Here is a 12230-nt window from a genome sequence, read left to right on the forward strand (position 1 = left end):
AGCCGAGCCCACAGCCCTGGTATGGGGAGGGCAGGCAGGCAACAGTTGCTGGGTGAGTCAGGGGTGACTGGGAGACTCGAAGGGGGAGGGCAAGGAGGGGGGAGGGACAAGAGGAGGTAGAAATGCCACAAACAGGACTCCTTTGCTGCCTCTGGGGGAGGGGCCACGTCTTTTCAACAGTCTTCTGTCCACTTTACTCCAAACTCGCAGCTGTGCGGCTCGTGCTCGAGGGGAGAGAGGTGCTGTGCGTGGGGAAGGGTCAGGACCCTTGCCAAGCCTGCCCTGCTCTGCAGATGCTGAGCCTGAGACTCAGGAAGGGAGGGAGCCGTCCCGGAGTCACTTCCCACGTTGCTCCCTGGGCTCTGGAGGGGACAGGAACTCCCTGGGTGAGCTCTCAGGGAACTCGCGCACCCCGAGCCAGCACCTGTAGGTGAAAAGCCCTGGAGAGCAGACTTGGCAGTTGGAAGAGGAATCCAAAACCCAAACAGGTCTGTCAGTGGTGGAGGCCAGCGGGTGGAGGGTGGAGGCCACTGGGGCCTGACCAAGGCCACACAGCCGCAGTTCCCATCCACCCTCAGGACACCGGCCCGCTTTATCCGGGCTGCTGCACAAGAAGCTGAGTATGGACCCAAGTGCCGTTCCTCAGGGATGTGGCCCAGAGTGCCACCACTGGGCCACAGGGCCAACTGCCGCTCAGTCCCTACAAACCATCAGTCACATTTCCAAGTGCTCACAAGCAAATGGGCGAGAGGCACCCCACCCTGCCCAAGTCCCTGGCAGCACCAGGTGTGGCCAGCCCGCTGCAGCGGAGCGTCCTAACAGGTGTGCAGCGACACCTCGCCGTCCGTGTGCCCATGCTGTTTTCTCACGACGCGTGACCGGCTCTCCAGGGCAGGGGCTCTCCATGCACTCGAGTGGGTGTTTTCACCAGTGAGCGGTGTGCCACGTTCGCCCCCGTCTGCGCTCTGCCTGCCCAACCCCTGACCAGCACCGTTCCCGGGAACCGGTTTCAGGCCTCACTCCAATCCATCCCATTTACCCGCCCCTTGTGCGGGTTGTGCTCTCAGTGAAGGACTGAGACCCTGAAGATCTGCCCACGTCCTGAAGGTTTTCTCTGGCCTTGAAACTGTTTCATACTCATGTTCTGCCAGTAGGTGTGTGATTCGCGAGTTAGTTTCGGTACAAAGTGGGAGGTCTGACCAAGGTCCTCGCACGTCAGACTGTCCCAGGGCATTTCCTGATCACCCTTCTCCCATTGAATCACTTTCGCATCTTTCTCAAGTGTTGGCTGACCCAAAACAAGCAGGAAGAAAACTATAATACGTTAAACACAAAGTAGGAAAACAATAGAAAAACATCAGCTGAGCCAAAAGGTGGTCCTTTGAAAAGATCAGTGAAGTTGATAAAACTGTTAACCAGACTGACCCCCACCAAGAAGAGAGAGGTCTGAGACTCATGAAGTTGGGAAGGAAAGGGAGGCCAGTGTCCCCAGCGTCACCCAAGTAGAAGGGTGGCGGAGGGAGACTGACGTGAGTGCCAAAACGAATTGACCTGGGTGAAATGAGCCAAACTGACCCGAGAAGAATCCAAAACCAAACAGGTCTGTCAGTGGTGAAAGGGTGAACTAGCCACCGGCACCTCCCTGCTGCCTCCAGGACCTGGCCAGCAGTGCCCAAGGACCCCAGGTCTGCGGGGTCCGGGTCACTCAGACAGGGCATGCCTCCACTCTGTGTCCCAGGCTGCCCTTCTCCCCTCAGCCCTTCCATCCTGCCACTGCCCCGAGTGTCCTATCCGGCTAGGACTATGGCCCGGTCTCTGGTCAGGGCACCTCTGGGCTGCTGACGCCCTCAGCGCAGAGTCCAACATGAGCGGGGAAGCTCCCAGCTCCCGGCCCGCCACCCCCCCCTCAAGTCTCTCATGCCTGCTCTACGTGTGCTGCCCAGGGTCTCTCTCTGCACTCCGCACTCTGTTCTCCGCACTCTGTTCTCCACACTCTGCTCTCTGCACTCTGCAACCAGGCCGGGGTCAGCGGTCCGTCTCCCCTGCCTTCCCGGAAACGGAAGTCCTAGCTGCACGCCACAGTCACTCCTTCAGCTCGGACATGCACCGCCCAGGGCAGGCCCCGTGCCTGCTGCCAGCCTAAGGAGCTCCAGCTCCTGGCGCCCAGCCGGGCCCTGGCTCCCAGTGGCACTCGATGTACGTGAGCGACAGCAGACGAGGACGGCCCTCTCTCTGCCTGAGGAAGGGAAGACACCATCAGAGATGGTCCCTTCCAGGTCACAAAGATGCCATCGACCACCTCAGTGGCCCACAGTGGGGACAGTGCTGAAGGAGAAACTCACTGAGGGGTCTCCCCTTCCCCGCCAACCTGACACCAAAGTCCCCCAAGGACACCAGCAGAGGTCAGAACAGTCACCCAGGAAAGTTGCCTGGGTGGGGGATCTCTGCTACTGAGGAAAACACACACACGCGCGCCTGCGTGCACGCGCACGCGCGCCTCGAAACTGAGGCCTGTGGAGCTCTGCACAGGAAGACACCCCACAAAGGGATGACATCCCTCCACGTCTCCACTAAGTACTGCATCAGCTCCGGTGCACAGACGAGGTCCTCAGGGCCAGCAGACCCTCTGCGGCCGAGCCCCATCTGCCACGGAGGACAGGCTTCTGGGGAAGACAGCTGCTCGCCGAGAAGACTGGGTGCCTCCTTCCTGCATCCTCCATATTCACAGAGCTGTGTATGCAAAGGTACGCCCAGCATAATGCACTCAGTCGTGCAGTGTGAGATGGAGCCTTGGCGGGGAGAATTCAAGTCAGCTGTGGAGACGGCTCCGAAAACATTGTGTTTTACAATGACTGCGCCTCGACTTGGAGAAGTGTTGGCCCCCACCCCCTCACAGTCCGCAGGGACACAATATGAAGGCACAGCGCTGTGCTGCTCCCCTTACTCCAGGCACAGGGCTGGCATCAGCCCGCCCACAGCTGTCAGACAGAGGAGGAGCAGGGAAGCTCTGTAACCCATGCCAACCCCGAAAACCCACATCGCAGCCTGCCCAGGGGTCCTCCCTGTGGCCTGGGGCATCCTGCTGTGGGGGCCGGCAAGGGCCAGCCCTGTGCCTGGAGTGACATGTGGGCAGGTAGCTCACAAAGTGCTGTGTGTGGCTGCCACCTACGGGATGCACCAGTCAGCCAAACCTGGGTGGGCAAGACAGGGGAGGTGGGGTTCCCGCTTGCTGAGCACGCCCCCTGGTCTTGGCTGTGCTCACAAACAGCCGCGCAGAGACCCTGGCCTTGCCCTTGAACGTGAGGAGTCAGCACCTGCTGGAGGTGTCCTGGCCCCAGGGAGCTCCAGAGTCCTGTGCTCTCTGACATACCCACTGCCCAGAGAGCAGCACTGACAAGTCTGTGGTCACAGGGCCACCGAGGAGCAAGGCTGAGGGGCACTGGCCACTGAAGGTAAGTGCAAGGCACCACGTCCTGCAGCACATGGCAAGCTGGCCACGCTCTGAGCACAGCCAGGCTTCTGGCACACCTGAGAGCATGAGGCAGGCAGCCCCGGGGTGAGCTCTGAGCACAGTCTGGCAGCAAGAGGTGTGAGAGCAGCGTGGGAGGGAGGCATCCACGGCTGGCGGGAAGCGAGAGTGGGAAGTGACCCGAAGCACAGCAAAGATGCCCAGCAGCCCTGCTCCGAGGAGGTGCCCCAGCGAGCTCACTGAGCTTGCCGCGCCCCCTCACATCCCCTCGAGGAGGCGCCAAGTGACGCTGCGCATGTCCCCGGGCCTCATGGAGGAGGAGGAGGAGGCGGAGGCTCTGACGGGAGTGGAGTGCCCCAGGCCGCATGGCCAGCAGAACCAAGGTTTGGACCCAGGCTACTCTGACTTCACCACCAGGAACCAGGGTCACAGGGGTAGCTGGACCCTGACCCACACCTGCCGAAGTCTACACTGCTCTCCAGGCTCGGAGGGACAGGCCTGGCGCTCCCAGTGGGTAGTGACAGGATGGGGGTCTGCAGCCCTGTCACTTTGTGCAGAAGGGAGAGACCCCCTCCCCCCACTGAGTGCCCCCCAGGATCTGTGCACCACACACTCACATGGCCCTGCCCCTGCGGGCTTACGGGCTGAAAGAAGCGGGCAGATGCAGGAGCGGCCAGACTGCGCTGGTGCATCTCTGTGACTAGAGGCCGAGACAAGGGTCACTGGTGAAGGCTAACTAGTGGGTCCAATTTATCTAGACTTTCATAAGGCTGTGGGCAAAGCCCTTCGTGAAAGTGTGTTAGAGAGCCCAGAGGAAGCCTGGAAAACAGAGTGTCAACTGGAGTGTCACTTACTGGGGTCTGAGTCCAACTGACCCCTCAGAGGACAGGCAGCCATTTGTCACCGGCAGCGCTCAGCCGGACCCACTGAGAGGCTGGCACCAGGGGCTCTGCAGGGAAGCCCTGCCCAGCCTCTGACCCTCAACACTGGGGAGCACAGGTAGGCACAACAGCACTGCAAAGCACACTGCTCCTGGGGTCCCCTCCCCTCGCCCTGTGCACCCACACACCCCCCACGGCCACAACGGGCAATGTCCCTGCAGTGCAGGGCAGCTGGGAGCCCAGCTGTCAGCAGCTGGCCGGGGCTAGACAGCCCTCCAGCCCCAGCTCCAGCCCTACAACCTCTCTCTGAGGGCCTCCAGGCACCCGGTGGTCCAGGGTGGGCACTGGGTGAGAGACCCCTGCTGTACCAACAGCAGGCCCCCCAAGCAGAGGCACACCCCGCCCCCCGTAAGGTCAGCACCCTGCATAGCCCACGGCTCACCTCAACCGCACGGCTCCGTAGGCCAGAGTGCATGTGGAAAGTCCAGAGCCCTGGCCTCCGCAGCCCCACCTCCTCCTCAGAGGCCTGCACACCAGATGCACGCTGGCTGAGCCGTGGTCCCTCTTGGCTGGACGCTGGAGGGCAAGGGAGAGTGAAACCTTTGGATGCAGTGCGCAAGGCACTTCACAGTTCTGGTCGAGAAGAACTGAAAGAACTGAGATGGGGCCTGTTGGGAACCATGCAAACTCCCCCATTTCTCTAGAGACCAGGCCCCCACAGGGTGGGAGCACAAGTGCCGGTGTGAGCACCCTGTCGGAGCCAAGTGCCCGGGTGGGGACAGCAGCACGGCAGTGGCAACACCAGCCCTGCTGCCGCACACACGTGCCTCCCAGCTGGCTCTGACTGCATGGAGCGTGACTCTGCGACGCCTTGGTCAGGTGAGGAGCAGCAGCCGACACCAGCCCTGGGCCAGAGAGCACAGGGCCCCTTCAGGGACCTGCTGCCACCCATCACCGAATCCATACGCACAGGGCAGACAGGGCAGCCAGTCGCACCTGAATTCCTGGGAGGCCAGGCGACTGCTGGGCACCCGACGTGCCACCCCCAGTGGCCTCCCCTGGACCTGCTGTGCACATGAAAGAGGTGAGACATGGAGACTTAGTGGAGGACAGGGCCCGGCTCCACTGCAGACTCCCAGGGCACCTCCCAGCTCCTCTCTGCTGTGCCTGTCCACCCGGGCCAAGGGCCTTCGGCCGAGCTCTCCATTGAGGCCCCAGGCACTGAGGGCAAATCTCAGTCCCACGCTCTCCTTCTCTAGACACGGGGCGGGGCTGGACATGATGCTGAGCATACAAGCACTCAGCTCTGGAAATGGACCCAGAGCTGCCCCTTGCTTCAGCCTGTAGCCAGTGCATCCGGGGCAAAACGGACACCCAGTCACCTGAGCAGTTGTCCGCCCATGAGGCAAGGCTCTGTGGACCAACTCCAGGACCGTGCTGGGCCAGCTCTGGTTGGAGAAATGCCCACTCTGCCCCTGCCGTCCTGGGGGCCATTCAGACCTTTCCGGGCAAAGTTAACCAAAGGGGTGTTGACTGCAAACCACATTCCCGGCACTCAACTGTCTCCCACCTGATGACGGACGGCATGTGACCCTGCTGCCCGGGCACATGTGGCATCTGTGAACTCACCCCGCTGGACAGCCCTCTGGAGGCTGCTGCAGGGCTGGGCCGGTCCGCCCACTGAGCCCAGTGTTCCCTGAGGGCCTCTCGGAAAAAGCACTAAAAACCAGGCTTCCCAGAACAGAAGCAAACGCGCATGCGTGCACACAGGCACATATGTAGATGAGCACTCACTCGCACATGCCTTCACACATGTGCAGCTCATGTGTGCACACAATCACACACACTCGTGCGTGTGCACTCAAACGCATGCACTCTGACACCGCGCTGCCCGGCACAGGGGACAGGGGTGGGGCACAGGCAGGCGTCAGAGGGCAGAGCTGGGCCGGGGCGGAGCCTCCCCCCATCCTGGGCACACTGCCCATGCCCCACCGCCCCCTCCACAGAGAGGGACGGCACAGACACTAACACAGCAGAACCTGCGAGTGGGACTATCAGAGAAACACTGAGGAAATCAGGGCACTGGTGAACGTCAGCAGCCACCGCTGCCCCTGAACGGGGCCCCGCTCCTGGCACCAACCATGTACGCGACACGCATTCACCAGAAGACCACTCGTGGCACGGACGACGCACGCCAACCACACCGCACCCTGAGGCCTGGCCCGGAGCAAGCACGGGAGCGGCCAGCCCCGCAGTGCCTCCCGTTTCGGAAATGCAGACGGTTAGGCGGTGCTGAGGAACTGTGGGGGGTCAGCCAGGGGAGGCTGACTGCCAGCAAAGTTGGCCTCTATCGAGAGCCACCACAGCAGACGAGCACAGACACCACGAAGCCTCATGGGCCACATGCCACGGGCATGCACGCGCCCACACCTGCCAGCTCCTGGGACAGCACCGCCTCGGGGGCGCCACGCCAAGACAGTCCTATGGGGGCAGAGGCGGGTGGGGGAGCACTGCCCAACACATCCAAAACACTGACCGGGCCCTCGGCAGGCCAGCCAGGCCAGGCCACAGCAGGCAAGGGCAGGAGTGGCAGAGGAGGCGCTGGGCCTCTCCCGATCTCAGAGAGTCACCAGGAGTGGCCTGGAGACAGTTCAGACCGCGGCAGGACGCCGTGGCTATTTTTAGCTGCGACACTCAAGAGGCTGCCTGGCAGGGAACCGTGTCTTTGAGTGTGACCATCAATTTCCACCTGCAGTCGACTTCCTTTCCTTTCAGGATGAAGGTTATTCAAAGATTTGGGTTTCTTCGAAATTGAGTTGAGAAGAGGACAGGCCTCCACGACGACGAGAGGGGACTTTCAATCGTGGACAAGGACACACGCCAGCTTGAGCAGCCTGGGCCTGCCAGGCCCACCGGTCCCCCTCCGACTCCGCAGGACCACCCGCCGGAGGGGGAAGGCTGCCCGTGCCCTGGTGCAGAGGCCGCCAGGCCACCTCCACCCTGCGCCTCCGCCACTCCCGGCACCCAGCCCTGCAGCTCCTCCAGGGAAGGCCCCAGTCCCTCCGCCCTGGACACCCTCACCCTGGGGCCCCCTCGAGGGAGGGCAAGCGCCTCACAAAATAAGACCCTGCTTCAGCGCAGCAGGTCACAAACCCAAATTCAATGTGGGAAAACCCACAAACAGCGCATTAAAACTGTCAGTGAAGACGACACCGCACCGCTGGCCTGTGGACTCGGTGCATGGAGTGGTGAGCTGCCACGGCCCAGACTCACAGGAGCCAAGCTCCAGACTTCGGGGGTACTGGCGTCCTCTGGGGAGCGGCGCCGCCCCTGCAGGCAGTGGCATCTGAGAGGCAAAGCCTGGGGAAGGGCACAGGGTCCAGCCTGACCTCACAGGCCAGCTGGGGCAGGTAGTCAGCAGGCTGGGCCCTGCACCTACAAGGGACAGGCTGGCAGGGCCGAACTCCGAGGACAGAAAGCCGGGACCAGGGTGCAGGACAACATGATGTGTGGGGAACACGTGGAGGTCCTGCTCACGCTAACTTGTGTAACTTTACACTTTACTCACTTCATGTACGTACCGACCATCTCACTGTCACCCACGGTCACACACCAGCCGCTCAGTGGGCCTACGTACACTGACACGTGCACTGCAAGTGCTCACAGGGGCCGCACGACCGGGAAAGGCCTAGGGGAGAGGAGGGCAGAGCTGCCGGTGGCCCAGAGCGACGCTCGGCAAGGAAGGAACGGCACCGGGAAGGAGACCTGCCTGCACGCTGTGCTCTGGAGGATGGCGTGCTGCCAGCCTTCAGGGACACACGGGAGGTGGGGGAAAACAGGAACAAGCTCGGGGGGCGTCTGAGGGTCACACACAATCAGGAGCTCCCCAAGACCCCCATACACAAAAAGGAGGGGACGTGGGTAACCACTCCAGCAAAAGAAAATGGGTCCAGCCCCAGTGGTGCCTCAGAGGGCCCTCAAGGACCACTGCTGGAGGAGCTGCCAGGGGCCTCCCACCTCAGAGCCCCCTGGAAGTGAGGCTGCTGGAGCCCGGGGGCCCTGACGGATGGGGTGTGGGCAGAAGCCAGCTTCTGAGAGCGCCTGGAAGTTATTGAGGCAAAAAGAGGTGTCCCCAAATCCTGCAGAGCACGGCTTCCAAACCACCCACACCCATGGCCAGGACAGGGAGGCCCTTGGGCAGCAGGCCACCTCCCCCGTCCCCCACGCCACCCCTCTCCTCAGGCCCATCCTCAGCAGTGGCCAGAGGCAGGCCACAGCACCGCATACTTTCATAAACTCTTAGTATACTAACACCTTAAATTTGGAGCTGAAGTAAAAGGCATTTTGTTTGACATCACTGTATTTCCTAGAACTGCTTTGCTCTTTGAAATTTTCTTTCTACTGTGACCCAGGTCCAGCTGCTGCCCCCACCCCCAGTGGGACACTTGGCTTTCTAATAATTGCAAATGGCAATTTCCCATAACAAACAGGTGGGGTATTTTTCTTTACTTAAACGGATGTAATAGAAATGTCAAACTAGAAAGGCAAGCTGAAAGGACACTGTCGCCGCCTGAAATTAAATGTTAGAGCTGAGAGAAGACCCTTCCTCTCCGTGCAGGGCGAGCCACCCATGCGCGGAGCAGACAAGCATTAACTAGAGGCCCTGGCAGGGGGACGGCTCACTATCCTGCCCCAGGCTTTCTAAGGAGCCTGGCAAAAGTGAGGGGCGTCTTCCATGAGAAGAAAGCAGGGTCTGAATCTGAACCAGGGTGTGAAGAGCGTACAGACCATGGCCCCACAGGGCAGCACAAGCAGCCAGGGCTGGGGGTGGGGGCGGCAGCAAGGCCAGCACAGTGGGGCTGCCCCGGGATGCCCTGTGGGGCCCGGCCAGCAGGAGAGGGAGTGCAGGCCTGGGCGGGGGCGGGGCGGCATGGCGATCTGGACCTGATGCACCTCGTCAGCTGGGTACACTGGGGCACAGAGTTGAGGACAGTGCAGGCCAGGGCAGGCAGAGGGCACAGGTGTTCGTGTCCAGAAGTGTGTGGGTGACACCCCCTATCCACAGAGCACCCGCCTCCCGACCTGCCAGGCTGCGCCCAGCAGGCACCTGAGAGGGCGTCTGGCTCACAGGGCTCAGCACCTGCGTGTTGTGAGCGCTCCCGGAGGCAGCGGTCCCTGAGCAGGCGTGACCAGCCCCTGGGAGGACACAGTCTCGTCACAGCACTGCCGAGATGTAGAGGCTCCACTCTGTGTCAACTAGCCTGTGGGGAGCTGGTTTGGTCACGCTGCTTCCCCGGAAGTCAGGGGCCCTGCCAGGCATGTGAAGCGAGCCCTGGTCCCTGGCATAGTGAGCCCCAGAGCTCTGTGCTGCGTCTGGGAGAAGCTCCCCAGCAGGCCTCTGGCCCTACGGGATGTGAGTGGGCAGACAAGGGCAGGCACGCAGCAGGGCTCCCACACTATCGCCCACCTCGTCAGTCCTCTCAGCCCACGCAGACAGCACCTCAGGAGCCCAGAGCTCCGGGGGACCTGGCGGGCGGGGGGCTGCAGTCCCACCTGAAGCCATCCTTGCACAGCGGGCTGGCCTGAGAGCCTGCCACAGTCAGACGAGGGGCCCAGTATCGGTCAGGCATCAGATGAGAAGAGCAGGAGGAAGCTCCGCAGTCCAAGTTAGAAGAAGCAGGGGTCACATCAGCTCAGCACCCCTTGGCAGAACCTCCAAGGCCACATGCCAGGTCAGAGGGCCCAGACCATCACAAAGGGCGTCTGTGTGTGTGAGACACTGTAACAGTTGGGAGCCTCCCCCTCCCGGGAGGAGAGAGCAGATGGTGCTGTGGCTTGGTAACCTCCACCGGTCCTTCTCAGCAGGGGGCCTGTCTCCATCCTGCAGGGTCAGCTGGGACTCCCGTACACAGGCGGACTGCATGCCGGCCGGCACCCAGGGACACCAAACACCTGCCGGCCGGCACCCAGGGACACCAAACACCTACAGAGCCCAGGTGCCTGCCTGCGCACCCCGAGACCCCAAACTGGAAGGTTTCCAGACACAGGGTCTCACCATCTCCACATGAAGCAACTGCCAGTGTGCAGAGGGAACCGCATGGGAGCTGGACTCAGGTGGGTGAGGGGGGTGCTCAGCAGGAGCAGGAACAACAGAGAAATGCATGCCTGACCCTGGCCGACCCTCCCCAGCTGTGGGGCGCTCCCCCAGCCCCCAGTCTCCATGCCGCCCTGGGGCCTGACGTGCCAAGTGGGGAGCCGGGCACAAAGCCCACCTGCCACGCCTCAGTGGGGGGCCAGGGGAGCAGGAGGGACAGAGCTCCTTGAGACAGGGCCAGCTGGGCAGCCATAAAGGGAGCTCACTCGAGAAGGCAGCGCAGGCAATGCGCGTCTGAGTCCTTCCTTCCGTGCTGCCTGTGTGCATGTTCAGCGCTGAAGAAGAAGGCGCATGAGAAACGCCTGCGGGAAGGGGGGGCAGCACACAGCTCCCAGGACGGGTGTGAAAGGAGGAGGACGTGGGGGCCCAAAGCAGCGGTGGCATCCACAATCTCCTGCAGGGGACACGTGGGCACAGTCTGCTATCCTCAAAGGGGAGGCTTCGTGCAGGCCGCGGGCCGTGTGCCAACACCTGCACTGCGAAGCGGCGACTCCGTGGGGTCGGGGCACCGCTTCCTGGGAGTCTGCCACACGACCCTGGGCCCTGCTGCTGTGAGTGACGCCTCAGCTAACACTCAGTCACCCGGGAAGGGCAGACACGGCCCTGCCCAACACATTTGCCTTCCAGAGGTTCTGTGAGTCACTTAACTATGCTCAGAGGTATGACAAAACAAAAGACTGAGAATTCAAAATGCCAGCAGCCACCAATGTCCCCGTGAGAAAGGCCTGGTGGCAACAGGAGAGGCAGCGGGGTGCAGCACCTACACTGGGGCCCTGGGCCCAGCACCTCTCCTCACCTGCTCGGGGCCCCAGGGCCCCTCCTAAAGTGGAAGCACCTGCCGGAGGCGCTCTTCTAAAGGGGGAGACAGTGCTTCACACAGCAAGGGCGCGCTGGCAGGAAGACGCCCTGCGCTGGAGACGCAGCCCGCATCTCTGAGGCGTGTGCCCTGCAGGCCGCCTGCCGAGTTGTGGCTGCAGAGACTGCGCCTGGGCCTGTGTGGAGGGGAGGCCCTGGACGGCCGGTGTGAAGACGGCCTGGCACAGCATGGATGCTCTGAGAGCCCCCGGGGCATCTGGAGCCTGACTCCCACCAGGAGCAGTGGTACAAAGCTACCAGCAAGACGAGGGCGCAGGCTGGCCCAAACATGTCTGTGTGTGTCCCAGGCGAGGACGAACCACATGGAGAACTGTGCACAGAGTTCAGGGGAGGTCCTAGCAGACAAGGTGCCAGAGAGGAAACTCCAGGAGCAGGACCCATCTGCCTGTTGCCCACCACCACCTGGCCGCCACCACCATACCTTGGTCAGTAGCAGGACACGCTTCTGCAGCCGGCGGGCCAGGGCCTCGTGCGTCTCGCGCTTCTTCCTCTCCTCCAGCAGCTGGGTGCTGACCTGGCACAGCTCCTCCTGCAGCTGCTGCCGCACCTTGTCCAGTTCTCGGGCGCTGCACAGAAAAGGCACGAGGGCAGGGTGAGCCCCGCAGCACGGTGCCCCAGCCGTGGGCCCCCCACCCCCCGCCCGGCCTGGTAGGGCCCCAGAATAGAGCTGCACGTGCAGTCCCTCGCTGTCGCTTCCGCACTCTGAATAGCTGCTCAGTGCCTTTCAGGCGGCTCTGAATTTCAAGCGGACCCCCAGGGCGATCCCAGAGCTGCTGTGGGGGAGGGGCGCAGCTCCACACACAATGGGGAAAATGTCCGCGTGAATGAGCTCAATCACCAGAGCAGGTGC

At 62.3% G+C, this 12230-nt stretch overlaps 1 protein-coding gene across 6 annotated transcripts in view; it reads right to left on the minus strand.

Moving 5' to 3' along the window:
• Positions 1 to 12230, minus strand: part of MAD1L1 (mitotic arrest deficient 1 like 1) — a 171325-nt gene that overhangs the window by 77703 nt on the left and 81392 nt on the right. For all 6 annotated transcript variants that reach the window (XM_037137887.2, XM_037137888.2, XM_037137889.2 and 3 more), the window contains one exon: positions 11802 to 11946. In XM_037137887.2, the coding sequence (XP_036993782.2) occupies positions 11802 to 11946 (145 nt within the window). The remainder of the gene's footprint in view (positions 1 to 11801; positions 11947 to 12230) is intronic.

This window comes from Artibeus jamaicensis, unplaced genomic scaffold (assembly GCF_021234435.1).
Source record: "Artibeus jamaicensis isolate MK-2021 breed Jamaican fruit bat unplaced genomic scaffold, CSHL_Jam_final scaffold_3151, whole genome shotgun sequence".
Taxonomy (NCBI): Eukaryota; Metazoa; Chordata; class Mammalia; order Chiroptera; family Phyllostomidae; genus Artibeus; species Artibeus jamaicensis.